The following is a 13,771-nucleotide window of genomic DNA, read 5'->3' on the forward strand; positions in this document are numbered from 1 at the left end:
GGGATATCCCAAACCAACACAAAAATAATGTGTGTGTTTGTGTGTGTGTGTGTGGGGGGGGTTCACAATTCACTCAGAGCTAATGTTCAAGTTATACCAAGCGCTTGGATTTTGTAATCGGTGGGGCCCTTACGTTGGTGCACAAAATAAAAGAAGATAAGAAAATACAAAAACTCCTTAGCAACACGTTCAGTCAGTGTCAGATATCCTCCTTTTTACTCACAGTTCTCTCTGACCTCCATTCTCCCATAGTCTTGTATCTTCATTGACCTGGACCAGGGTGTGTTCCTGCAGTCCTCGGACAGTGTAATGATTGCCGACATGCTTCTCACAGTAGGAGACATTACACGTCACACAGGTCTTGATGGCTCGACGTGTTTTGCTGGAGCAAACGCCACAAGTTGGACTACAGTCTGTCTGCTGGAGAGCCTGCAGCGCCCAGTTCAATGCTACGTTAACAGAGAGCTCAGGACGGGTTGGGTAACTCTTCTCACAATGGAGGCACACATAGTCTCCTGTAGGGCCTGGCTGGGACCAGTAGGTATTGATGCAGTGCTTGCAGTAACTGTGTCCACAGGGGATGGAGACTGGGTCCCTCAGGATGGAAGAACACACAGGGCATCTGGCATGGTCTGCAGTCAGTAGACTGGAGGTCAACTCACTGGGGAGAGGAGGGTGAACAGAGATAGACATAGATAGTGTTAGAGAGAACAAGATATGGGTGCAGAGTGAAAGACAGAAACAATACAGTCTACTATAAAGCCCTGTTCAGATATACAAGATTCGCAGGCAATGTGTCTGCATATTTGATTTTGGTGTCATGTGTGAACGTGTGCACATTTTGAATACTGGAACACCATGCCAGCAGCATCATGACATTGCTTGCATATTCTGCATAGAGTGCGACTTGTGAATATATCGCCATCTCCATTTTTCAACTTTTTTTTTAATAAATCAGTGCTATAAACCTTTACGTCTGTGTGTGGGTTTTACAAATATTGAACCAATGAAAAGTATTAAAAAACGCTTCTGACTAAACTAAACTTTTTTCCATCATTGATTAGAATGACAAAGTCAGACCGAAAAAAAGCACATAAATGGTCAAAAACCTCCCAACTGTTTTTTTTCTCCAAATACTTCAATGGAAGTGACATAATTACAAGTCATAAAAATCGAGTGAACAATCTATCATATTTACAATGTTATAAGTTAATGCTTAATCATTCACCCATTTAAACAAGTGCTATAACAGTCATTCAGATCTATGCATTAGCAGATCTAGCTCTGTTAAGACATACAAGCGCGTACATACGGAAAGGAATTAGCTGGAATATTGTTATGGAGAGAGCGAGGTCTCTCAACTTGGGTAGCCTGCCCTAAAGTAGGCCTACGTCCTTCTGGGAATATATGGAACATTTAAGGATATAAACCCGACACCTTCCCCACAGCGCAGGAGCTCGATCTTCACGTTGTGGGTGGATAGGTTTTTTCAGAAAACTTTAGAAGGCGTTTTTAGAATCGGCCTCGGGTCTAAATGGGTTAATTAGTTTCCCAAAAATGTTACGGTATCCATATCTGAACACAGCTTTTGATTGATTGAATATTTTATTAGGCAAAACATTTTAACAGCACAATTACATTTCAGTCAGACAACTCTTGGATTGGATTAGAATATATATTTATTGAGCAAGCTTGAGCATGGATATAGAAAGCATAAGGAAGCATAGTTTGGCGTCAGGACTCTGAATCCATTCACTCCCTGTAAGAATAACATTTTAATAAATGTTACATGCCAAATAGCATTTACAGGGAATGAATAAAGACCCCCACGGGGATCTAGAAACAGAACCTACAGGTGGATGCCGGGGAGGAGGTGGGATGAGACTATTCATGGTCAGCAGCATACGTAGCAAGCAAGGGCAGCAGATCCGGCAGGATCTCGGCAGCAGAGCAGCAGCAGCAGCGTCGCACGTCAGAGCAGCAGAAGAGCGCAACCAGACTGAGCAGGTAGGCAGAGCATTACTTATAACCCACCGACCAGGAGAAGAGTGCATGTGACTTAGTCACCTGATCGGTTAGCCCATCCCTTGAGTTGCCTGGCCTGAACTAGCTCCGTAAACTGCGCCTCATTTCAGTCAGACAACTCTTGGATTGGATTAGAATATATATTTATTGAGCAAGCTTGAGCATGGATATAGAAAGCATAAGGAAGCATAGTTTGGCGTCAGGACTCTGAATCCATTCACTCCCTGTAAGAATAACATTTTAATAAATGTTACATGCCAAATAGCATTTACAGGGAATGAATAAAGACCCCCAAAACAGCAAGAACCCCCAAAACCGCTTGGGAACACAGAGCCTGACGCCGGACCAACCATCTGTGAGAATGGTGGAGCTCCATGAACTTTGTGTTCAGCTAAGCATGATGAAATGTCCGAGTTCCTCAGCATTTGATTGTTAAGCTAAACAAATGCAAGCATGCATCCATGTGTTCAACAAGCCTGATGAATCCAGGTACCTGCTGATCCCTGAATTCAGGAGTCCTAGACGGTATCCTAATATGGTGTCCACGCTGTGCCGCACCAAATCGGATTCGAAGAGGACATTCTATATTTATTTCTTTTTCAAAGAAATCTGCTATATATATATACACACATATATATATATATTATAAGTCATCCTATGATGAATGATAACTATTGTTTATCATCCATAATAAATAAAGTGTACTGACTATGTGTGTAAAGACGTGCTATCTTTACTTAAAATCTGAATCAGTACCCAACGATCCCTGAAGCAGCAATTACTAATAGACTGAGCTTGATATGATTAGCCTGACTGCATAGCCATAGAAAAACCCAACATTTTTTTAACGCTGCCATAGAAAACCCAACATTTTTTAACGCTGCCATAGAAAACCCAAATCTTTTTTAACGCTGCCATAGAAACCCAACATTTTTTAACGCTGCCATAGAAACCCAAATCTTTTTTAACGCTGCCATAGAAACCCAACATTTTTTAACGCTGCCATAGAAACCCAACATTTTTTAACGCTGCCATAGAAACCCAACATTTCTTAACGCTGCCATAGAAAGCCCAACATTTTTTAGCGCTACCAAGGAAAGCCCAACATTTTTTAGCGCTATAAATAAACCAACATTTTTTAGCACCATGACATCACCACTAAACTAAATCCCCAGCAATCCACCCGAGTTGTAATTAAAGCGTCAATAATGCTCAAGCAGCATTTATTGAATTAGCGATAGAACAGCGAGAGCACTCATACTCATGAGCTTTTTGCCTGCAGAATGTCATCCTTATAAACCAATATCTACGTAAGCTCCTGAGGACCATCGCCCCATAGATTTAGAGAAGCAGAAGACAAGCAGCGCTGCAGGTGTAGCTACACCAATACGGAGGATGGAGAAAGCCCGCAGCTTGAGCAGATCTCTCGCAGCTTTGCAGTGAACCAGTTCAAGTTTAGGCCTACAGATGGAGAGACAAACACAATGTTATTGCAATTCTGGATTAGCCCGGCCATCCTATGACCACTTTAACCCATTTTGGGTTCATGTTGCCATTTTTTATTTTTTTTTAAATCGGCCTTGGTCTAAATGGGTTAAGCGCCATGTGGCAGCATGTTAGCAATTAGCATCATAGCGGTTGATGCAGAAAGAATATGGTATACAAGCTTAAATTATAGCTTGCAGAGCTTGACGCAGATTATTAGACATGTGACATGTGAATAATATTAACTAACGCCGATATCCCTCTCCATCCATAGCCTAATAGATTTAGCACGAAATGCCATCTGTTGCAAGTCTGAATCGGCCCAACAGAGCCAGACGCCAGAGGGTTGGCAGAATTGATTTAGCAGAGTTTAGCAGCGAGGCTAGGCAGCTCAGTAGATGATGCAGCATAGGTGCCGAGAAGACATTGAGAAGCCCACATCTCAAGCAGCTCTCTCAACGCTGCCTTGAGAGCCTTGTGCTGGCCCGCACAGTAGATGCTGCAGCATAATGCTGAGAACACTGAGAAGCCCACATCTCGAGCAGCTCTCTCACGCTGCCTTGAGAGCTCACAGAGCCGCCAAGAGCGTAGGTAGTTCAACCTGGAATCTAGAACCAGAGCAGAATTATTCTTGCAATTACTATGGTAAGCCACCCTGGACGAGATGACGCCGTTATAGACCGCTGGGACAGGAATTTATTTCCTGAAGCCACTCACACATCCACAGTGAAAAGTGCGTGCTTCACTGTGGATGTGTGGGGACGCATGCTGCACGCCAATGCGCGAGTGTGGCCTCAAATCCTGACACAGTCAGTTGCACACCGCAAGCTGCTGGTTGCGCTGCAACACTCGTCACCAGTGATGAACACACCGTGATGTGGTGCCAAATATGCCGTGAGCATCCCAATCTGGCGGATAAAGCAGCGCCTTTTATACAGGGACAAAGACTTCCAGTCACCCAGCTTTTGATAAGCATGAGAAAAGCAAAGAGCCCATCAACATAGTGTAACTATTGATAACAGGAGCAGCCAGGATCGGAGTCCCTCTTTATCCGTCCTGCGAGATATTTCGCGGATTGGTGCGCACCAGCCAACATTGACAAATGACTGATATCTTGACTCTACTAAAGCCCCACCATCTATCCTGTTGCAATAACTTTACTTCTGTAAGCTTGTTGCTCATAACATGACAACATCACTTGGCAACCAACTTTCCTATATACTGTACCATATACCTTCCACATGGAAGCAAGCATGCCATGATAGCTTGTGCTACCACAATCCAGCGCTATCCCCATAAGCAAGCCATGCTGAGTTAGCTTGTGCTACAATCAATTTGATAGCTTTACGCATGGGAAGCTAAACACAGCTAAGCTGTGTTTAGCTTGTGCTACCGACCATCCAAGCTTCCACATAAGAAGCAAAACAACTGAATTAGCTTGTGCTACGAACAATCCGAGCTCCCACGTGGGAAGCAAAACATGCTGTGCTAGCCTATGCTACAAACAATCCAGAGCTATCCACATAAGAAGCAACACATGCTGTGATAGCTTGTGCTAAACAATTCGCCTCCACATAGGCAAAACATGCTGTGCTAGCCTGTGCTACAACAATCTAATCTTCCACATAGAAGCAAACATGCTGAGCTAGCCTGTGCTACAAACAATCTAAAGCTTCCACATAAGCGAACATGCTGTGCTACGACAATCTAAAGCTTCTACAAGAAGCAAACGTACCGTGTTAGCCTGTGCTACAACGTCTCTACCATCTCTTATCCAAGTGTATGCAGCAAAATGAGAATCCCTTTAGCTCATCCTGATCCTTAACCAGTGTAATTTAGCAATACAAGAGCATAACAACGGTAGAATGCAACCAATAACGTCTAATCTGCACTGCAAGTTCATTTGATTATTTCATCGTAATATGAAACAGCCTACTTTACCTCCACCACATATTAGAGCAATTGAACTGCTACATGATTTGACACTGACACTGTCACTGTTGAAGACACGAGGCCTGCAAACCTGACTTCCCCAGTATCCAAGGTGAACAGCACTCATCCCCATCGGCATTAGGCATCCCATCACCATGCATTAAGCCGGACATGGGAAAAAAACACAAAGCAGAATATCAATGAATGCTGATAAATGATAAGTGATATTGCTTTCAATTGCTAAATGTGAGGTAGATGAATGCAGTATTAATGAGGTAGTGGCCATAGCACTAGTAGTAACTTAGCATGTTCATGATCGGCACGTTTGCAGCAATTTTAGTACTAGCAGCATTAGTCGATTATAGCAGTGGTAGCAATGTAGTCCACATCATTAGCATAATCATGATTAGCAGACATTTTGCCAGCAATTGCAGAATGAGTAGCATTAATGCAGTAGCCTAGGAATGCAGTCAACATAATTAGCATGATCATCATGATGGCACTAGTATGAGTAGCATGCATTGACTGCAGAAACAATGTCAGCAGTTTTAGCCTAATCATGATCAGCAGCCAGTTAGTAGCAGTTGAAGAACGACTAGCATTATCTGAACAGTAGAAGCATGCAGTGAGGAGCTTTAGCATAATGGAGACCATTGTGTTGATGGCAGCAATCTAGTACAATTTAGTACAGCAACTCAGCACTAACATGAACATTGAGATGATGGCAGCAATTTAGTGCTGCAACTTTAGCATCAACATGAACAGTGAGTTTTCCTACTCTGCAAATAGATGCCAGACATAGCTACACGAGAGATAACTAATTTCAATGAATTCTAGCAGCATTAACATTTAAACTGCAGTGCAACTACTTCTTGAACACTACTCACAAGTTAGCTTCCCCTCTCTCCTTCGCATGGGTAGAGAAGTGTTCGGTCATCAACTATAAGCCTCAAACAACATCCGGTGGACGAGCTCTTCAGAATAAGAGTACCGTCTAAAGCCACTGAACTATCCATGAATACAATAACTATAAATTAAGCAAGATGCAGCCAACTGAGCATATCCGTGTTTTAACCAGTAGCCTACATAAAGATATTAATCTGAACATTAGAGCCAAAACAAGCAAAGCGACTCACAAAGTGACACCATGCCCTCTCTCTCTATCTACCATGGCAGTAGCACTTACCAGCCATATCAGCGCGCGTCATAGATCGGTGATATCATCTTTTGAGAGAGAAGCAAGCAACTAGGTCTAGAAACCCAATCTTGAGATAAAGTGAACTACTTTGAACAAATACATGCTAAACTGGGGACCATGACAGAACCCCAAGCCCATCGTTGCTTACGATAAGGAAACAGAAACTTAAGCAACACTGTTTGTGAACTACCGTTAACCCAGTGCCATAAAGAGAGTTCTGACACTAGCGTCGACTCCCATTGTAAGAATGGAATGCGGAAGTGCTCCGTCTATCTCAATGAGGCAGCAGTCCCAATGTTTGGAACTATACCGAAGGAGCCCGTTTGCGGCGGGATCAAGCGTGTCGTTACTCTATTTCTACGCTCTAGTTGACCATACTGAGATGGATCAATGACGAACGCTACTGCTTTTGAGCTGAGCGTTTAGCAAGCGATTTTTAACTTAAGTAAAGAAAGTAATACCACGTTTAGAACCAGTAGCACACAGCTGAGTAGCTATGATTAGCGCAGCATGGACAATGGCAGCACGCAAATAACCATCAACCAAGAAACAATATGAGACTATTCATGGTCAGCAGCATACGTAGCAAGCAAGGGCAGCAGATCCGGCAGGATCTCGGCAGCAGAGCAGCAGCAGCAGCGTCGCACGTCAGAGCAGCAGAAGAGCGCAACCAGACTGAGCAGGTAGGCAGAGCATTACTTATAACCCACCGACCAGGAGAAGAGTGCATGTGACTTAGTCACCTGATCGGTTAGCCCATCCCTTGAGTTGCCTGGCCTGAACTAGCTCCGTAAACTGCGCCTCATTTATAATACTCTGTCTAAAAGGTTCGTCCAAAAGGGTCCTTGCAGTCTTGTTTCCATTGGGGTCCTATTCAATTCATAGACATATATAGTAGCAACCAAACAGTTCAAATATCAACACAAACATACAGAAACAAAATAACACTATTGTATATGTATATGTACAATCAAAACAAAAAAAATGCAGGAAAAAAAATAAATAACATATGTACAAAAAATTGGGGGGGGGGGGGGGGTCATCTGTCTAACGGGAAAATGGTACTAACTCCTCCTTCGGCCTCCAGAAATATGAGTTTTTAAGGCCGTTTTAGATTGAGCACAGCAAACTGCATTTTTTGAGGGATGGGGTTAGACCAGGGGTGTCGAACTCATTTTGGTGTCCGGGCAAGATTGGTCAAATGGTGACTTGAGGTGGGCAGGAACCAGTTGCGGACGCACATGCGCGCTCACACGCATTCAGTTATACAGCATTGTTTTTCAATCTGTTGTCTTGTCTCAGAAAACAAACAATGCAATTTGTAACAATAATAATAATAATAATAATTATTATTATTATTATTATTATTACATTTATTATTATAAACCATTTTAAGTAGAATAATTTGAAGTTAAACAATACCTGGTAATGTGTGTGGGTGGTTAAATAATTACATTTATAGAACAGTGGTGTAAAGTAACTAATTACATTTACTCAAGTACTGTATCTAAGTAAAGATTTGACGTAGTTTTACTTTACTAGAGTATTTCCAATTTCAAGAACTTTCTACTCCACTACATCTCAGTCACTGCTATAACTACAGTATATCACTTTAAAAAATGTTTTATGAAGATTAGCTACTTTAATTATTTACATTTACAAAAATAGCAGATCTACAAGCTCATAGTGTGGCACTCAGTGCCGCACTATGAGCTTGTATATCTGCTATTTTTGAATAGCCAAATAAATCTTAAAATGACACAGATGCTTTCCCAGATTGAATGTTAAATACGCTCTGAGTTCAATTAATACTGAGGATTTCACTGGGCAAGCTCCTGAGAAATAAAAGAAGCAGCTTTGATACATTTATACGTTTTTAACACATATATGATTAATGCTTCTAACTACCTATTACCATTATTATATTTTCAAAAATGGCAAATTTACATGGTGTAGCCAGCATGAAATTTCATCTAAATCACTTGCTGCTCCCAGACACCTGACATCTCTTTGCTTTAACAAACTTAATGTCAGGGAGCAGTTATTTTCATAACACTGCACTGTGTGTGTGTGTGTGTGTGAGACAGACAGACAGACAGACAGACAGACAGAGTGTGAGTCCGTGCTGGGCTGACTCCTGTGTGACGATCAAAGAGTATAGCCATTACTAATCGACTAGTTGAATAGACTGTTAACGAGCCAATCAGCCAGAACATTCCGCAGCTGGTTAGACAATGCCTGGGCGATCAGAGGTACTCAGTCAAGTAGCAGCGAGTGGGGGAGGGGCGAGCTGCTTGGCAGCACAGCAATGCAAACTGCGACTCTATGTCTGTTAGATGTAGTGTCAATTTACTATTTTTCAAAGTATTTCGCGGGCCGCTATGGACCTTTCCGCGGGCCGCAAAACGCCCGCGGGCCGCGAGTTTGACAGGCCTGGGTTAGACTATTCCAAACCTGGATGGAAGTGCTGTAGTCGGGACAGAAGAATTTGCCCATGTTTGTTTTATGGGTGTGTGGTACCAGATCATTGTTAGAGCTCCCTCTTGTATTGTGACTAACTTTTTAGAGGTATTTAGACAGATATGCGGGTATAGGGGGCATTTCGGGCAAATTTGCTTTGCTTAACATTCCAAAGTCTTCAGTGATGACCAAGCTTCCTCACCTCAGCTCAGGAGAGATAGTCTGTCTTTTGAAGCTCATGGGTCGATCCATTGACTTTCCACTCTTCATGGACACACAGCTGGGAGAGGAACAGTCTGATCTCTCCTTCTGGAGCCTGAAAACCATGCAGCTGCATGTTAGTTTATCCAGACAGACCGTTGACACAATGTTCAAATGTGTCTGTCATCCAGTCTGTGCAACGGAAGCGCTGAAAATGATACAGGAATAACACAGATGCAAACTTGTCCTACTGTTAATCAAATTAGTCAAAGCCTATAGCTTTATATATATATATATATATTTGTAAAACAAAAAATAAAATCATCAACAACAATTAACTTCTATTATTACCAAACTTGGCTCAAATGCTGTTCAGGGTCTGGCACGAGAATCATCACACAAAGAAAAAAAAACTAAATTGCACACATACTGTATGGGGTACTTCAGCAGTGTTGCAGCAGTGTTTAACACTTCAAATGGCAATACCTCTGTGACCGTTGCTCTGATCAGCGAAATATAGTTCATTAAATCAGCTGTCTAGATTTTCTCACCATGATGAGTCTGGATGAGGACCACCTTCTTTAAAGTTACAAGGGTGATCCAGGGACCAGTCACTTTTCACGGACACACTGAAACCAAGCAGAACTTTATATTGGCAAACGATATATATTGTCATTCATGTTATTGCACTGTCACATAAACATAGCACTGCTTTCACATTATACAACATGTACTGTATGGCGCTTACGAGACATTTGTTTCCACATTCACGTTGCTGATTACATTAATGACATCGCTGTGAATGTGTGGAAGAATCTCCCGCATTATAATGTTAAATTTGAGGGACTCAATTAAATATTCCCTGTAATCCATACTGACAGGCTCCGAAGGACGTAGTTTAGGGAGAGTTTGATTTGCATTTGATTAACGCATTTTAAATATCAATATCGGTCATCATGTTCATTTCATTTTGAGAAGCCAAAATAACCGGGAGGCACGATTAAAAGGAGATTAATTGTGCATCCCTGTAGAGTTAGAACGGTGTAGTTTCTACAACCTGAGGTATTTTTTGGTTTCTCACCACGAGTCGTCTGGATGAGGTACATCTCCTTTGAAGTTGTAAGGTAGACCCATGGACCAGTCACTTTTCATGGACTCATAGCTAGTGCACCTGCACAAACTGAAACCAAACAGATGTATGCTGTCAACCAAAGCATCAACAACAACAATAATAAGTTATTATTATTACTACTACTACTACATGCGTATTGTACTACAAACACTAAGTCGCGATTTAGAGAACTGTTAAGATACAAGTTCAAATGGAGATTCATGGACCATTCACTCTTCACTCTAATTTACACTGATACGTATCTAAATACCAAGTCAATTATGTGGGATAGAAAAAAGAAACATCTTGTGCTCCAACCTGCTCTCTTGGGTTCCGGTGGTTGTTTTGACGTGACCATGTGGAACCATAGAGGGCTCACTGTCCACAGCCACATCACTGCTGGCAGGTAGCTCTGTCTTCCCTTGAGTCTCCTGGATGATGCTGTGAATACCATTGTGTCTTATTCAATGTTGTGTCACTCAAAGCAAAGGCAAAATAAATATTGTCGGAATCAGGTAGGACTGGGCGATATGGACAAAATAAAATATGCTATTTGCTCTGTGATGGCCTGCTATTAGTGTTGTCATTGGATTGCCTTGAATATCAACTCTGCTCTTCCTAGGTGAGCAGGGAGGGGCATTCCTGCATTCCTGCTTGATGGATCATGGAGGGCACCTGGCAGTGGCGGAACAAGTCAAAGCCGGGCCGGGAGGCAGAGTGCATGAACACCCGCCCCCCCCCCCCGAACCGACCGCACACAAAACCAGGCTACTACCATTTTCTCTCTGACTAATTCAAACACATTTCAGAAGGAGTTCAGCACCACTTCAACTAATGTGCAGCAACTGTAAATGTTTAGAAGAATTGATGATCATGCTTTAAATGGGCCCGCTGCCTGTTGCTCGACATACTAAAAAGGCTGCTAGGGCTATGACAGCTCTCAAATACTGTGATTACTGATATTGGTGGGATGACTTAGTGCTCTCACTTTCACAGAATGTGATTTGATATATACTCATCAGTAATGCCTATATAATTAGTAAGTGGTTAAGGCAAATAATAGAACAGCTATAACAGTCAGTACAGGCGATTGTGTCACTTTGCTTATCATTTAAAACCAGCAAAGCCAATTCACAACATTACAATATCAAAAATCCCATTAGATATCAAGTCTCATCACAGCAGATATAATATTGATATATTGCCCATGCAGCCCTCATTGAGACCAACCTGCCATTGTTGAGGTGAGAGTTATCAGGATCCATGCCTTCCAGCATTAAGGGCCGTTCACATAGAGCACAACTATGGCGAAAACTATGGATATGTGGTTTTAGGTTGTAGACTTCCCACTCCCTCGTGGTAGTCTCTGTGTGTCTCTATCCCTGTTCCCCTCTTCCTGTTGTGTTTTTTTTTTAATTGTTTAAACTATATTAGTCTTTTTCTTGAGCTTTTCTCTGTTGTTTTCTGTGTTGGTTGGGTGCTGATTGTTTTTGAGCGTACCACCATGGAAACAAGCATCGGCTTTTAGTGATTTGATTGATTATGGTCCTTTTATTGATTAAGATTATTCTATTCTCTCCCTCTGGGTGGGCTCTGACACAGCTGCACTGTGCAGTGCGTGTTTGGTGCCACTGCTTGCAGAATATTATGGTTCATAGTTATCGTGCTTGGTGTGTGAACGGCCCTTCAGTCTTCGTCTTGAATCCTTCAACCAATGAGGAATATGACCTGCAACACACACACACACACACACACACACACACACACACACACACACACACACACACACACACACACACACACACACACACACACACACACACACACACACACACACACACACACACACACACACACACACACACACACACACACACACACACACACACACACACACACACACACACACACACACACACACACACACACACACACACGGTCTGTAACTCTGAGAGCAGAACAAGTTACTTGCTAAAAATCAGTAACGTAATCCGATTACCACAATTTAAAAAGTAACTACCAGTTACTTTCGGATTACTTTTAAGCAAAACTCTATTTAATTAGATATAACAAGTTTTACCATTATAGTAGGCCTGGAATTTCGTAATTTTAGGGGCAAGGCCATTTGGCAGTTGGTGTTGTCAACCTTTTGACAAATGCCAGGGCAAGAAGAATAAAGCGATGATTTTTAAGTCCACGGAAATAATGAATTTAACTTGAAGGTTAAGGATGATTTAATTTTTATATAGTACAAGAATAGTGTAACTATCTGTGAAATATAACCCATTTATTTCATAAAATTATGTATTGGGAAATTACCAATATTTGTACAAAGTCATAGCCTATTGGTCTCAATATTTGTCACATTCAGCCCTGGACTTCACTGACTGTAGGGGTCACATTAATCACATTAGAATCACAGATTAGAGATTTTATGTATTTTCCCCACAGGTTATTTTCATTCAAATGAAATGTGATTGAACTTGCACTATCAATGACTTTAGTTGATTTCACTATTTAAAATATAGTATTTCTTAAATATTAATAATTATAGCTTGTAGATTGGCTTTTTTCACCATTGTAAATTGTTTTAAAATAATATTTTTTTTAAAAGCCAACTGACAGTGGCAATATCTAGCCTATATATGGTTCTGTATCAGTGTATGAGTCAGTTTGAGCAGATTTCATTCTAATTGGCTGACAATGACTAACCACTGATCTATGGGATGGGATCTATATTTTGAATTTCCCCTTACAATGCAAGTGTCATTACATTATGAGTAGTAAGCCTACCTGAGACTGAGGAGACCCGAGATCCGAGTAGGATCCAGCTGGTGACGGATCGGTGCACCTGATTCGACCCAGGTTATGATCACCGCCGGCCGGGGAAGCGGTGCTACAGCGGGAAGAGTCACAATAAGTGTTGAACGCGGTGAACATCAAGCGAAACAAACTCGAAAAACGCTGAGCTTAGGTTTGTAAGTAACTCCCGAGTGCTGAGCTGAGCTAGCTTGCTATGTCCTTCCTGTTATTGTTCTCTCTAGAGTTGCTGAAAGTTTAACTGTTACATTACATTACAGTCATTTAGAGGAACATCAGCTCGGTCTTGTCCAGGTTGAGCTTCAGGTGGTGCGTCGACATCTACTCCACTCCGAGATGTCAGCCAGACAAGTAGCAATGCGTGCCTCCACTTGTGTGTCAGAGGGGGATCACACTGGTGAGTTTGACAGCTCCGCCAGCCTTTATAGGTTGAGGGGTTGGGCGGGGCCGGGTTCCGTGAGCAACAATAACGGAGCAACGATAAGACTTCCGGTGGACGATCTCTTCAGAATAAGAGTACACTCTAGAGTAAAAAGAAG

At 42.0% G+C, this 13,771-nt stretch overlaps 1 protein-coding gene across 1 annotated transcript; it reads right to left on the reverse strand.

Moving 5' to 3' along the window:
* Positions 1 to 219: 219 nt before the first annotated feature.
* Positions 220 to 13,610, reverse strand: LOC308100666 (uncharacterized protein; the record flags this gene model as incomplete). Its single annotated transcript, XM_080449732.1, has 7 exons — positions 13,206 to 13,610; positions 11,643 to 12,140; positions 10,731 to 10,853; positions 10,383 to 10,481; positions 9,853 to 9,930; positions 9,303 to 9,416; positions 220 to 661 (listed from the first exon to the last, which is right to left on the reverse strand). Exons 2-7 carry the CDS (start codon positions 11,687 to 11,689, stop codon positions 220 to 222), a joined length of 903 nt encoding a protein of 300 aa, XP_080305858.1. The 5' UTR covers positions 11,690 to 12,140; positions 13,206 to 13,610.
* Positions 13,611 to 13,771: the final 161 nt, after the last annotated feature.

The sequence above is a fragment of the Gymnoscopelus braueri genome (genome assembly GCF_963280865.1).
Source record: "Gymnoscopelus braueri genome assembly, chromosome: 14".
In the NCBI taxonomy this organism is placed as follows: Eukaryota; Metazoa; Chordata; class Actinopteri; order Myctophiformes; family Myctophidae; genus Gymnoscopelus; species Gymnoscopelus braueri.